This window comes from Alexandromys fortis, unplaced genomic scaffold (assembly GCF_014885135.2).
Source record: "Alexandromys fortis isolate MF-2015 unplaced genomic scaffold, M_Fortis_MF-2015_v1.1 scaffold_106, whole genome shotgun sequence".
In the NCBI taxonomy this organism is placed as follows: Eukaryota; Metazoa; Chordata; class Mammalia; order Rodentia; family Cricetidae; genus Alexandromys; species Alexandromys fortis.
Genome location: NW_026067980.1, coordinates 1924872 through 1938881, shown reverse-complemented (window position 1 = coordinate 1938881; position 14010 = coordinate 1924872). Strand labels below are relative to the sequence as shown.

The window sequence follows — 14010 nt, the reverse complement described above, 5'->3', positions numbered from 1 at the left end:
AGAGATGGCCCCTCCCCCTTGAGGCTCTGTCTCCCACTTCTGCCCACTCACAGACTGTGGTGGCGGCGTGAGCAGGGGGCTGGCCAGAGCGTGAATGATACCATTGAAAGCCAAGATATCCCACACGAGGATGTGGCTGACCACAACTGTTCCCGGGGTCTGTGGAGAAACTGTAGTCAGGCCCCCAGGTAAGCAAGGTTGAGCCAGGAGGGTACTGGTAAGGCCAGACTCACCAGAGGGACCCTAGAACTGTTGTCAGGGCCTTCATCTCTTACGAAGAGGCTAAGTCCTGAGTGGGCAGGAAGCCATGTCCCCTGACTGGCATTAGCACTCAGAAAGGTGGCATTGGAAGCGTGGAGTTCTAGGTCCGAGCCACTCAGCGTCTATGAACAGAACAGAGCAAGGTCTGTTGGGTTAGGCCCACCAGAGAGCGCAAGCTGTACCCAAGCCCCTGCTGTTACCATATTGTCCACAAAGCCTTCGTTGACAGGAACAAAGAGTGTCTTGAAGGAGCTCTCATCATCCAAGAAGTCCAGAAAATCCAGACCTCGCTCGGTGGCATTGGCATAGTCCAGCAACATCTAGGGTGGGGAAGATGGGGTGTGGACAAGCTTTCTCCTTGGGGATCCCAACTGCCTACATTCCCACTTCTGAGGCTAGACCTCTGCACACCCCATAGAAGGTAGAGAAGTTGGCGGTGGTAGCCAGGACTTCGAGCAGCTTTCCGTTGCATGTGCTGATCCCGTCACCCACAAAACCGGCCCGACATTGGCAAGCCACATCTGCAGGGAGGGAAGGCATGTCAGCTTAGAGAGGAGTATTGGGGAAATCAGGGGTTGGGGTAGGCAGAGGTGGGTAGACTGGACGTACCTTGCACACGGTAGCAGTAGGCATCCCAGCGCTCCGAAAGGTTCTTGCGGACCCCGAGGCTGATTACACCTACACGATTATCACCACAGTCTGCCGCTGGGAAGACGACAGGGTGGGCAGCAGAGCCATTGGCCAACCAGCCCATGAAGCAGACATGAAAACCCAGCTGTAGGGGCAAGAGGAGATGCTGAGACCAGAGCCCAACTCAATGGGCTTCCATAGGCTTAGCTCCTACCCTTGAGCCCTGTGCACCTGCTGGGCAGCAGAGAGCTGGGGGAGCGAAGCAAGGGCTGCTCCCTGGTCCTCACAGGCTTCCCTGGCCTCTGAGAAGGTCAAGCCATAAGTGCCACTGGGGGCCTGGATATGGAAGACACCAGCCCGTTTTTCTGCAGGAAGAAGGGAGGGTGTATGATTGACAGGACAGTAACCGGGGATACTACAGTGGGTTGGAGGTGGGTAAGGAAGCATACCCTGGAAATGCAGGTCAGTGCACAGAGCGTCTCTGTGGCAGGGAGCTGATTTGCTCATGCATCGGTCCACAGGTGGCTTAAGCTCCGCCAGACACTGCAGTCCGTCACCCACATAGCCTACATGGCATTCACAGCGCCGTGTGTTCTGTGGGCAGAGAGAGCAGTGGATGCTCACAGAGACTGGAGGAGTGGGCTGTGAGGCCTCTACACCCAGACTACTCCGCTCCCCGGGACCTGCTTACCGGACCAGTGTTGAGGCAGTCAGCATGCTCGCTGCAGCCTCCACGGTGGCCGTCCAGGCAGGGATTGCGAGCTCGGCAACTCCAGCCATCGCCCTCATAGTCAGGCAGACAGGTGCAAGTGACCATTGTCCCCACCTGGCTGCAGTTGGCATGCTCACTGCAGCCGCCATGCCCCTTCCGGCACAGATCTGCCACTGGGGGCAAGGAAGGAGTGGTTGAGCCGCATACCTAGGGTGGGTCCAGGACTTCTTACCAGCAACTCACAGCCTCCTGCTTACCTGTGCACACACGGCCGTCCCCTTCATAGCCCAGGCTGCACTCACAGCTGTTGCCCACACGGCACACGGCCTGGGTTGCACAGGGTGGGGTACATACGGGCTGCAACTCTGTCCCCAGGACCCATCCCATAAGATCACGTCAGTAGCTCCCCTCCTAGCCGCTGCCCCTCCCACCCACCATAGGAGCCTCCACCTGAGTGTGCAGTTAGGGGGAGGGGTGTGCGGCCAGTGTGTGCACAAATGCACAGCAGCCCAGGTTCAAGGGCTACTCACCCAGCTGCACTTCACAGTGTGGCCCAGTCCAGCCTTCATCACAGAAGCAGGAGCCAGAGCCCCCAAGGCCTTCATCACAACGTCCATGTGGGCTGCAGTGGCAAACTGGGGAGAAGGACAAGTTGACACACAGGGCAAAGGAAGTGGGGCGAGATCGAATGGGACAAGACAGAGATGACATACCTTGGCATTGGGGTCCAAAGGTACCTGGGGCACATAATTCACAGGCTGTCCCAGCAAAACCCGAGTGGCATTTACACTGCCCACTTCCGCTCATGCCATCCAGACACACACCGTGATCACTGCAGGGGCTTTTGGGGCCACCAGGGCAAGCTAGGGAATAGCGTAGGGGAAGGGACCAGAGGCTCCCATGAGAACACCCACATACCTGCATCCTGGGATCTGCCGTCTGTTCCCCTACTGAGTGCCAGCCAAGGCTCTTCAAGAAGTGTCAGTTCACCTGTGTCCTCACAGCCCTGAGACCCCCATCAGACCCCAGAGAATGCCCAGAGCCTTCAGAACTCCGTGCCAGATTATGAATCTTCTGTACACCTACCCTCATGCATTTGAAGCATTCCCCTACCCTAGAGCACCCCAAAATCCTTTCTTAAAGGGCAATAGCCAGAGCTTTGATTCTGGCCATCTTGGAGGCTAGAGGAGCTGGTCAGCTTGTCCGCTGCTCTCAGAATGCTTACCTTGGCAGTCAATGCCATAGTGACCAGGGCAGCAGCTGGGCTTCCAGATGACTGTGACACAGTTTCGGTGGCAGCCCCTACCCAGTCGATGGTGGTTCCAAAAACTAGGCTGTATCCAGGCTCCACCACGCATTGTCAGGGAGTGTAGTGGGGTTGCCCAGAACTTGGAGTAATCACGCCAGCAGGACTTGGGGCTGCCCTGGGTCAAAAGGAGTCAGGCCACAGCCAGCCTGAGCTTGATGGTGCTCGGCCCCTCCCCTCAACCCTCCTCTCAGCCTCTAGGCCCTTACCTGCTCCTGTGAGCCCCGAGGACAGGGTGGCTCCAGCCCACAGACACTGCAAGTCTTCTGGAGGGGATGGAGGTCAACACTGCAGGGTCAGGTGGGTGCACAGGACAGGACAGGTAGGCTGGGCCCCTGCCATGCACCTGTGGCCCGTGGCCTTCCTCACCATTTGAAGTGTCTGGGTCTCAAAACGATCACAGCGGGCACCAAGGCCGGGTGGCTCCAGCAGCTGATCAATGCCATAAGCCACGCCCCCTTCAAAGAGCAAGTGTCTTTGCACAATGCGGGTGTTGTCTTCACCTACCAGGAGCTCACCCTAAAGGGGAAGATGTAGGGAACATGGGCACTGCAGCCCCTCACTGCCCTGCCCCTGTTGTTGTCCTTAACCAAGCTCTCTCCCCAGACTCACAGGCCGAGCACGACTGCAGGAGAAAGAGATAGTGTTTCCATACATGGTTCGGAGTTGGCCCAGGTTGGGTAGGTCAGATGCCAAGGCCTAAAAAAATGAAGACATGATTGGAGTTGGGCATGCAGGCAGTAGGGACCAAAGACGGGTCTGTGCCCACCTCAATGTTGCGGATCACGTGACCCCGAAGAATGGCTGCCAGTTTGTCACGGTGGTCCTCATGGTAGAGCCAGTTCTGCCGGTCAGGAGGCAGGGCTTGCAGGGCGGAATCTGTGGGCCACAGCATAGTGAAGGGACGATGAGTTGCATCCTGAAGCACGGGCAGAAGACCAGCCACCTGTGGGGGCGGAGCAAAGGTGTGACAGTTAGAGATGAGGCTGGACCCCAGAAGCCAGAAGATGCAGAGAAACCCGGCCCAGATAACTAGCCACGCTTTTCTGCAGTCCTGGGTGGACGATCATCCCCTCATCTGCAGGGAATTGGTCCCAAGGCCCCAGCAGATGCCTTAAATTACAGTGACCCATACATATGAACCATGTATTTATGAACTATATATATATATATATATATATATATATATATATATATGTATATATATATATATATACTGCTTTCTTCTACCTGTGATAAAGGGTTATTTATAAACTAGTTACAATAAGGGATGAAAACTAGCCAGGAGGTGGTGGCGCACGCCTTTAATCTCAGCACTCAGAAGGCAGAGGCAGGCGGATCTCTGCGTTCAAGGCCAGCCTGGTCTAGAACAGCCAGGACTACACAGAGAAACCCTGTCTTGAGAGGAGAGAGAGGAACGATAAAATTGAAACAATACACCATAATAAAAGTTATTTAAAACGTGAGATATTTCTAGGGCTTTTCAATTTAATATTTTTATTATACTTAACCTGGTTGGTTTTTGTTTTGGTGTGTGTGTGTGTGTGTGTGTGTGTATGTGTGACATGGACGAGGGAGCATGCTTGCAGCTGCACCCATGGAGACCCTGCAGGAGTCACTCTTCTCCTGCTGCGTGGGTCCCAGTGTTGTCAGGTGTGGTAGCAAGTACTGTCACCCACTGAGCCATCTTGCCAACATTGTTGACTATGAATTGAAATTGTAGGTAGGGGAGCTACTGTTTATGGGCACACTTGCAGGGAAAAGTCTCCACACACCTTGGCTGCACACTTCCTCACGTGTATCCACACCGAGAGGCTCTTACATGGTACAAGGAAATTCCCATAGGCACATTCGTTCCCAGAAAGAGGAAAGCATGCATACTGCTACACGCATGCGCACACACTGGCAGGCCCGCATTCATGAGAGCAGTACCGTGACTAGGCGGCTGAAGATCTTGTAACCAAAGCTTTCAGTAGCGGCGGTGATGTTTCTCTGGGAAAGAGCACGCGTGGGTCACATGGTCAGGCAGGAAGAGAGGATCCCAGCCTGCCACCTAGTCCCAGGCTCTTGCCCAGCCGTACCCGAGGGACGGGGACAGTGTCAGCCTCCCAGTGCAGCACATCCGGTGGCAGCAGAACACGGTCAATGAAGTGCAGGACGCCATTCATGGCCTCATAGTCACTGCTTACCACCCGAGCGAAGTCATTGAGATAAATGCTGCCCTGTGGGAGGTCCTTGGTTGCATGGGGCAAAGCTGAGGTTGGAATTGAAGCTAAGGGGTGTGCCTAGGCCAGAGCAGGGCTTGAGGTGGGGAGAGTTTTTTTTGGTAGACAGTGCTGGGCTTTGGACTGAGGTAGAAGATGAGTCAGGCGAGGGCAGAATCACTATGAGAAGCTTGTACAAGGAACCACACTAGGCCTGGTATCGTGGGAGCATGATGCTGGTATCAGCTTGACTTGGGAATCCGGGCTTGGGCCAGGCCAGTGCTGACAGGGAGGGCCCTGGGTGTGGGTATTCTCTGGGCCGGACCTCCACTCCCTCCCATTTGGATCCAGGCTGAGTAGTAAAGGAATGGAGGCAGGGGCACAGGGACAGTTTGAAGGGGGCTGAGCTGGGGGTTGAATCCTGCAGGAAGACTCTATAGCCAGTAGGACCAATGATGTGAGAGCTCACCTCCTTCTCACTGAAACGCAGCGTGTGCCCAGACAGTGCCGTGGCATATTCCTGGTCCAGCAGGTCTTGGCTCCCCAGCTGCCGGCAGCCAACCACGTGGTAGCGAAATACCAGCCGGCGATGGGCGCGGACCCTAGCCAGCTCGTCCTAGCACAGAGTCAGGGAGACAGTGGGAGCCAATGACTGTCACCTCTGCCCGTGCTGTGACCAGAGCACTCATCTCTCTCCCAGCTTCTCCCAGGGCTGTATACCTGGGACACGTTGCTCACTAAATCAGCATGGGGCACAAAGATGGTGAAAGGCCCATCACCCTTGAGCTCCTTGTATTCCTGGGGAGGCAGGACACAACGTGAGTGGAAAGGGAACAATCTGGGACCAACTTGGAACGTCTGATGATCTGGGAAAAACTGAAATTCTGAAGAGTCCATGCCAGCCAACTCCCCCCACCCCCAGCCAATCAGATGGGAACATAGAGGTCCAGAGCAGGTTGGCATCTGCCCAGCAGGCCTCAAAGGCTGGGCTGGCTGCTCACCATGAGGTTGAGGCTGAAGAATGAAGCGTGCTTGTTCCGTAGGAGCTCCTGGGGGAGCAAGGATCAGTTCAGATTTTGGGTGCTCCCCACCAAGGTCTGGCCAAGGCAGAGATGAGGAAAGGAAAGCCAGGGAGGGTTCTGATCTGGGGCCAGGATTGTTTGCATGTGATGCAGATGAGGTTTAGCCCAGGAAGAATTAGGGGTCAGATTCAGGGTCATGGGGTCATAGTCAAGGATCAGAATTGAATCTGGGATCTTAGCCTAGATTGGGGTTCAGGTTTGTGTCGGGCATAGCCACAGTCAAGCCTGGGTCAGACTTGGGCATCATTACCAATCCAACTCGTCCATGGCAGGTGATCCCATCTCCCACGGTATGACTTGGGTTGCAGGTACACGTCCTCTGTCCATCCCCCGTGCTTCTGCACACAGCATAAGGGCTGCAGCCGCCATTGTTCTGGATAGAAGAGGAAGGCTGTGGTGGCGTCCTGCCACCTCTGAAAGACCAGCCTTAGGAAGGATGCCTCAAAGTCCCTGGTTGCCCCTCACAGTTTTATTTCTGCTGTTGAATCCGACTAGAGCTAGGGGTTGGGAGGTCCTGGGGCCATCCTAGGGGTGAGGAGAGCTGTGTCTGGTCTCAGTGCCTTCTCTCGACAAATGCGCTAGGTTATAAGGTTCTAACCTGGGAGCAGGGGTCCAGAAGCTTGCAAGTCTGGATGCCATCACCACTGTAGCCCTCACGGCAGCTGCAAGAGACCTGTCGCAAATCCTGATCATTGTGGCTGCAAGGGGCCCCGAACGGCAGGGCCACCCCAGACCTAGTAGTCTGAACGGAGGCCCCAGTGTTAAGCCTGTCAACTGACCTGCTGAGGGCCCGTGGGGATGCAATCAGCGTGAATGTGGCAGCCCCCATGGCGGGTGAGACAGCTGTTTATTTCTAGGGGAAGAAAGGCCGAGATGAGGAATAGCCCTGATGACCCCCTCCCCCGCCCATCTGCATGGCCTGCCCTCACATGCATCTATCTGGGGGCACCTCACCCTGGCACAGCTCTCCGTCGCCTGTGTAGCCCTCCTGGCAGGTACACGTCCGCTGCCCCGGAGCCACCTTGGTGCAGTTGGCGTAGGGCGAGCAGCCCCCATGGCCAGCAGCACATGGGTCCACCTCTAGGGACAGAGGTTGTGAGACAGACAGGAGATAAGGAAAAGGTTAGAGAGACTGTGGGACAGCCACCCCAAGCATTCCAGAGTGGGACGCAGGGCATCCGGATGGCCAACCTGAGCAATAACTGCCGTTGCCTGAGTATCCTGCAGCACAGATACAGGTGGGGATTCCAGTGGCGTCCTGTATGCAGCTGGGAGGGATGGCAGCCACTTAGCCTGTCTGCCCTGTCCTGCCCACAGTCACCCCACCACAGGCTGGGCTCACTCACTTGGCATTGGGATCACACTTCTTGGGACACTGAGGGTTGATGATTTCTAGGAGTAGACAGAAGGTTCTGGTCATTCGGAGCAGAATTGTTCCCCTGTTGTCACTTGACCCTAACCTCCTGGGACCTACTTTGATCACAGCGGAGACCCTGCCAACCAACATTACAGACACAGCTTCCGTTCCCTCGCAGCCCCTCCTGGCACAGCCCATGGTCACAGTCACATACTGGAAGTGGGACAACGAAGGACAGGAGTTACTTTGCTCTGGGTACACGGTGTAGTACCCAGTCTGCTCCCTTTCCCAAGGGCCCCCACCCTACTCTCTGCAGACCTCACCTCCGGAGCAGGTGGGTCCATAGCGGCCCAGCTCACACATCTCACAGGCTGTTCCGTGGAAGCCCTCTTGACAGCGGCATTCCCCGCTGCCCAGGAGCCTGTCTTGGCACTGCCCATGGCCTGAGCATACTCCACCTACACCCCCTGGGCATGGTTCACACAGTGTGCCAAAGAAGCCTGGGCAGCAGTCGGGTACCTGTAGGGGTAGGGGAATGGGAAGGGGAGGAGAGAGGCCCAGGGTAGGCCGGGATGGATGTCATTAGCCAGGAAGAGATGGTTACATCTCAGGGTCACCAAACGGAGCAAAATGGAAGCACAGACCCAGGGAGGGCAGACCAAAACCCTCAGGGGATGTGGGGGCTGCCTTCCACAACCCTCCCCTGGTGGGGGTAGACTCAAACAAGGGAGAGTGACAACTCCATGGGCTGCACAGAAGAAACAAGAAAGCCTCAGTACTGCGCTGGCTGATGGTGCCAGCTCTGGGATTCAACTCTGTATCTCTCACATCCGTTCTCCAGGGGTTAAACACAGGAACAACAGTAGCCCTCCGATTTTGGACAGTCCTAAGACCCTTGCTTTGCTGTCTTTTTTAAAAATGTATTTATTATATATGCAGTGTTCGGTCTGCATACATGCCTGTATGTATGTATGCATACATGCCTGCATTCCAGAAAAAGGTACCAGATCTCATTGCAGATGGTTATGCGCTATCATGTGGTTGCTGGGACTTGAACTCAGGACCTCTGAAAGAGCAGTCAGTGCTCTTAATCTCTGAGCCATCTCTCCAGCCCTAGCTTTGCTGTCTTTGTTGGAGGCTCAGCATCTCTGTCCTTGAAATTCAGTCTGAACTCTTTCCCTGGGCCTACTCCGCTCTCCTTCCTGGGCAAAGTGGCAAAGCCTTAGCAGGGGACACCTCGGAGCAAACCTGGATCTTCTTGGCACACGTGTAGGAACAGCCCCGGGAGAAAGAAAAGCCAGATCTGTAGACACAGCTCTTCCTAGGTGTGTCCTAGAATTGGAGACACACAGGAAGGGTCACCTGCCGGCTTGGGAAGAGACAGGGTGGTTGGAGGGAGATAAATAACTGTGCTGGAAGTCCACTGACAAGCATGAGGGTAGTAGAGGGGAGAGGTAGAGGCCAAGACAGACGGGCCTGATGAGGGGACGGCAGAGGGATCAGGACTAGGGAGACAATGAAGCTCCCCTGAGCAGACCAGGGCTGTGGTTCAGCCTTAACCGGGAGTTGCCCCTGCCCATCGTGGGCCAGTTCCCAGCAGGGCTGAACCTAGGACTTTAGTGAGGACATGGAAGTAAGTACGGGGTTGTACTGAGCCCAGCATCACCTGCAGCTGGAAGCCTTGAGTGCAGCGGAATTTCCGGGTACAGTTTATGCATTTCTCCTGGAGAAGAAGGGCAAGGTATCAGTTGGTCCAGGACAGACTAGCCAAGTGTTCCTGCTACTCAGACCAAGCCGCAGCTGCTGCTTGTGGGTTTCACTTTTGTTTTTGAAACAAGGTCTCACTATGTAGCCCTGACTGGCCTGATGTTTAAGAAAGGATCTGCCTGCCTCAGCTCCTAGAGTTCTGGGATTAAAGGTGTATGTCACCACTCCCAGCTGCAGATCTTTTTTTTTTAAATTTATTTATGTATATTTTATGTATGACTGTTCTGCAGGCCAGAAGAGGGCATCAGATCCTATTATAGATGGTTGTGAGCCACCATGTGGCTGCTGGGAATTGAACTCAGGACCTCTAGAAGATCAGCCAGTGTTCTTAACTGCTGAGCCACCTCTCCAGCCCCTGCAGCTGCTTATCTTTAACATCCCTCTGGCGCCAGCTTCTTACCCGAAGAGCTTCTGCGTGGCTGTGTAGGCAGCGGCTGGACCCCACTGTCAAGATCCCTGCCAAACCAAAGAGGGAGCAGCCAGGAGCCTCCAGAAAGGGCCCCTCCAGTGGCATGTGGTTCACCTCGGGCTGCAACGGAAGACAGCAGGTTGGGTCTGCCTACCCACTCCCACTAGCCTCCCTCTTAGAAGCAACAAGATAAGAACACACTCCAGGACTGGGGGTAGCTCCAAGAATGGAAGGGCAGTCTTTCTAGACCAGAGGCTAGGGTCTCCTTGGTGGGAAAACTTCAAAGGCAGGTCCTAAGACTTCCTGGGGGAAGAGTCTCCTAATCCCTGCCCTTCAAACCTGGCCGCTGTGATTGTAGAAGACCAGCCAGTGGGCGGGACCCAGAAGCGAATTCCGGTGTCCTCCTTTCCGCAGGACCTCCACGGAGAGTGCCTCCCCAAGGATCACGTGATGCCGGACTATGTCTATGTCCTGCCAGGGAGGAGTCACTTCAGGGTTTCCAAGACTCTCAAGGGTCCTGAGCATCATGCCATCATCCTGCCCATCCCCAAGGCCTCACCAGGATACTGCTGTTGCCCTGGGTCTCCAGAGAGTGATTTGTGGGCACAAAGATGGTGTAGGCTTTGGCAGCCTCAATTTGGGCCACCAGTTTGTGATGCTAGGAATAGAGACAGGGAGCAAGGATGAGTACGGCAGCCCTCAGTCCTGATGCGGGGAGCCAGCCAGACCCCTGCAGCCTCCTGGGAACTCACTCCCCTTGAATGAGCCCCCTTTACCTTCAGCTGCTCCCTGAAGAGGTGGAAGGCAGGCACCCTATCTAGCTGCTGCAGCAACCCTGGCCCAGTCTGCACATCACCTCTTGGAGGTAACAAGACCTGGTATAGAGCAGGAGGGGCTATAAGTCCGTCCAGCGTGGCCCAGGAGGTTCCCCACGCTCCCTTCTCCTGCCATACCTGGCTGATAATGTGTAGGATGCCATTGGTAGCTAGGAGGTCGGGTACGTCCACACTGACATTCTGCACCCAGACTTTCTGGAAGGCAGCAGACAGAGCTTACTCTAGTTGGTCACTGATACATGGTGTAAGAGACACCCCACCGGGCTCTACCAGGCCTCAGGTTCTACCAGGTAGGTGCATAGACCATCACTAGTACCCACATAAAGAGGGGCAGGGTTACATGCGCTGGCACACACTACTTCTAATGAGACAACTATGTGTCCCGTGCGTAGTCTCTGAATCAGCCCTGGGCAACCCCAACCTTTTTTTCCTGGGAGCCTAGGTATTGGGAGAAAGCCACTGTGGGACATGCCCAGCGTTCAGCTCTTACCCCGCTGATGTTGTGTATCTGCCAATGTATCTTGGGGCTCAGTGTGGCTACTTGTTGTCCACTTAACCGGGCCAACTCCTCCTCTGAGAAGGCACCCTGGAGAAAATGGGCCCTATGGGGAACAGTTGGGGGACACTGAACCTTAAGCCTGGGCTCTCCCCTTTTTTGTAGATACATGGTAAACAAAGAACTGAATCCTCTCCATCCTGTCTAGGAAGGGTCCAGGGTCTCACCCGGAATCCCTTCCATGGCCCAGGCCCTTCCCAGCTGTCCCACCTGACCAATTCTGGCAGCATCTTTGGCTGCAGCCAGAAGGCCTGGTCCTCACGGCTCAGCCTACGGATGGCAGCTTCAGAAGGTACCAGGGCGGTGACTCTGCTGCCAGCAGGAAGAGTGACACTTGAATTCTGCACACAGTGAGTGGGAACAGGGAGATGAAGGTGACTCTTGGAAGTTCTAGGTAGCATTCCTGAATCCAAGAAGGCCTTAGAGACATGAGCCCAACCCTGTCTCTACCTTGAACCACTGGGAGAAGGCAGAGAAGTGAGCATTTGCCTCCAGTTCCTAAGGAGCAGGGGGAAAAAAGCTGAGGTCATAGACCCAAGAACAAATTCAAGTCCCCAAGCATCCCCTTCTCCATGGGGACATGGGAGGATGGCACAGACACAGGGAGAGAACAAATCTGTGCACCACGTACCTGGAAGATGTCTCCATAGCAACTGAAGCCATCACCACCAAAATGAGGGGGGCATGTACAAACCCGCTGACCTCCCCCAACTGCCTGGCAAGTAGCCTGGTAGAGGTGAGGAACAGACAGTTAGTGGCCTCCATCCATCCATCATCCAAACACCAAGCTGGATACCATCTACTCTCGTCTTTTTCTCCTTCCGTTATCACCCATTCCCCACCCTTTACCTGTGCAGCCACTAAATTATCCTGCCTGTGTTCACAAAGCCCTTTCAGTAGCCCTGCTCCAGTACCACAGAGCACTCGATGTGGGATCATCCCACCAGTAGAGACTCGGGGAGCCAGCGCTATATGGCCACAAAGGTAACCCTGACCTCAGGAGCCTGAGCTTTTGAAAGCAGGAGGGGCAAGGCCTGAGGAGTGTCTGGGAAAGGCAGATACTGTGGGGTATGAAAGTCAAGGGACAGCAAGGAACTAGGCGGGGCCAGAGGAACAAGGAACGGGGTGGCATGGGGCAGTGAGAGGAGCTGGGCAGGTTGAGAGGCTCTAGGAGGGTCCAAGGCCTTAATAACATAGCACAAGGGCTTTGTCCTGTGATAGAATGAGGGAGTGGTGTCATGGTTTGGAATTTAGGGAGATACAAGTGCTAAGGACAGACATGCCCCGCTGCAACCAGCCCTCCCCAGAGAGCCTCCCCAGGGCCTCAAAGCCCTTGTCCCCTCTTACCAGGCCATGGCAGCCACCGTTGCCCACCCGGCAGGGGTCGATGGGGCTGCACTGGTAGCCGTCTCCAGCAAAGCCCAGCTTGCATGTGCATCGACTCTGGGGAGGAAGTAACAGAATTTTATCCCACACCACGGACCCCATCTCCTCCTCTGATCCCAAGGAGATCGGCCCACACCCCAGGCGAGCTCTTGCTGTCTTGTCCTTGGGGATCTGTGCTCTGGAACCCCAAGGAGAAATCAGCTCTCGGGGTTAAGACTGATCAAGAGATGGTACTGGCTGGATGCTTCTGTGGAGACTCAACACCACCCTAGACTCAGAACCTTTCAAGGTCATTGGCTTGAGGTCAGTGTCTTGTGGCAAGTGGGCAGGGATTGGCCAAGACCAGCCCCTGGAAGGGCACTGGGATCCCACCTCCTTCCCTGTCACCCAGTCAACTGTTCTGGTCTCTTCCCCTAATGGACAGGCCTTTGGGCTTGTCTACACTGCAAGTAAGCACAAGTAAGACCCTCTTCCCTGATAGCAACTGTTGTGGGTGGGGGGCATCTATATCTAAGCGTTCAAAACCCCAGTTCTGAGTTTTTTTAATCTTTCTTTCCTTTCTTCCTTTCACAGGGTCTGGTTATGTAATCCAGCCTGGTCTTGAATGTGAGATCCCTGCTTCTGCCTCCTGAGTGCTCCCAAGCTCCTACAGAGTTCAAGGCTCTGGATGGAATTCAGGGCTTTACCCCTTATTTCAGTCTGATTTTTGTATTGACAATACTCTACAGACTGCTGACCCGGAGGCCACCACAGAATTGAAAGAACAGGGCCGTGAAGGGGCTGACTCTGAGCCAGCCAACCTAACCTTCCTGCTAATGCAGTAGATATTCTTTAAAAAATATTTATGTATGTAAAATTATTTTACATGCATGGATATTTTGCCTACATGTATGTGTACACCATGTGCGTGTCTGGTACCTGTGGAGGCCCAGAAAGGGCACTGAATCCCCGGTGACCAGAGTTACAGACAATTGTGAACTGCTTTTTGTGGGTGCTGGGAATCACCTGGGTTCTTAGTAAGAGCAGCCAGAACTCTTAACCACTGAGCCTTCTCTTCAACCCAGGTTTATTTGTGCTTAATTTATATGGGAGTTTTGCCTGCATTGTGTCTGTGCACTGCATGCATGTAGTGCCTGCAGAGGCCAGAGGAAGGCATCAGATCCTCTGGAACTGGAGCTACACAGTTGTTAACTGCCGTACGGATGCGAGGAACCTAACCCAGTCCTCTGCGAGAGCCACAGTGCTCTTAACCATGGAGCCAGCTCTCTGCCCCCACCTTAGATATTCTTTTGTTTTATTTTGAAACAGGGTCTGTTATGTAGCCCTGACTGTTCTGAGATTCTCTATGCACACCAAGCTGGCCTCAAACTCACAAAGGTCTGCTTCCCTCTGCTGGGATTAAAGGCGTGCACCACTGTGCCCGGTCCATGCTAGATTTTTTTTAATTTTCTTTCTTTCTTTCTTTCTTTCTTTCTTTCTTTCTTTCTTTCTTTCTTTCTTTCTT

At 54.5% G+C, this 14010-nt stretch overlaps 1 protein-coding gene across 2 annotated transcripts in view; it reads right to left on the bottom strand.

The window, feature by feature from the left end:
* Positions 1-14010, bottom strand: part of Stab1 (stabilin 1) — a 28959-nt gene that overhangs the window by 618 nt on the left and 14331 nt on the right. Inside the window, exons 26-66 of one of the 2 annotated variants that reach the window (XM_050158095.1) lie at positions 12468-12563; positions 11752-11847; positions 11571-11618; positions 11331-11461; positions 11055-11166; positions 10682-10759; positions 10505-10603; positions 10288-10386; positions 10068-10199; positions 9720-9848; positions 9219-9275; positions 8801-8884; positions 7876-8071; positions 7670-7765; positions 7542-7587; positions 7387-7463; positions 7150-7275; positions 6975-7048; positions 6794-6868; positions 6446-6568; positions 6115-6162; positions 5834-5911; positions 5583-5729; positions 4991-5131; positions 4842-4901; positions 3679-3855; positions 3522-3608; positions 3279-3428; positions 3119-3175; positions 2829-3027; positions 2317-2466; positions 2134-2238; positions 1861-1968; positions 1583-1776; positions 1341-1485; positions 1123-1256; positions 871-1036; positions 673-782; positions 462-581; positions 234-383; positions 52-159 (exon numbers count right to left, since the gene is read on the bottom strand). In XM_050158095.1, the coding sequence (XP_050014052.1) occupies positions 52-159; positions 234-383; positions 462-581; positions 673-782; positions 871-1036; positions 1123-1256; positions 1341-1485; positions 1583-1776; positions 1861-1968; positions 2134-2238; positions 2317-2466; positions 2829-3027; positions 3119-3175; positions 3279-3428; positions 3522-3608; positions 3679-3855; positions 4842-4901; positions 4991-5131; positions 5583-5729; positions 5834-5911; positions 6115-6162; positions 6446-6568; positions 6794-6868; positions 6975-7048; positions 7150-7275; positions 7387-7463; positions 7542-7587; positions 7670-7765; positions 7876-8071; positions 8801-8884; positions 9219-9275; positions 9720-9848; positions 10068-10199; positions 10288-10386; positions 10505-10603; positions 10682-10759; positions 11055-11166; positions 11331-11461; positions 11571-11618; positions 11752-11847; positions 12468-12563 (4608 nt within the window). Of the gene's footprint in view, positions 1-51; positions 160-233; positions 384-461; positions 582-672; positions 783-870; positions 1037-1122; positions 1257-1340; positions 1486-1582; positions 1777-1860; positions 1969-2133; positions 2467-2828; positions 3028-3118; positions 3176-3278; positions 3429-3521; positions 3609-3678; positions 3856-4841; positions 4902-4990; positions 5132-5582; positions 5730-5833; positions 5912-6114; positions 6163-6445; positions 6569-6793; positions 6869-6974; positions 7049-7149; positions 7276-7386; positions 7464-7541; positions 7588-7669; positions 7766-7875; positions 8072-8800; positions 8885-9218; positions 9276-9719; positions 9849-10067; positions 10200-10287; positions 10387-10504; positions 10604-10681; positions 10760-11054; positions 11167-11330; positions 11462-11570; positions 11619-11751; positions 11848-12467; positions 12564-14010 lie in introns of both variants that reach the window. The other variant, XM_050158093.1, reaches the window with a different exon arrangement.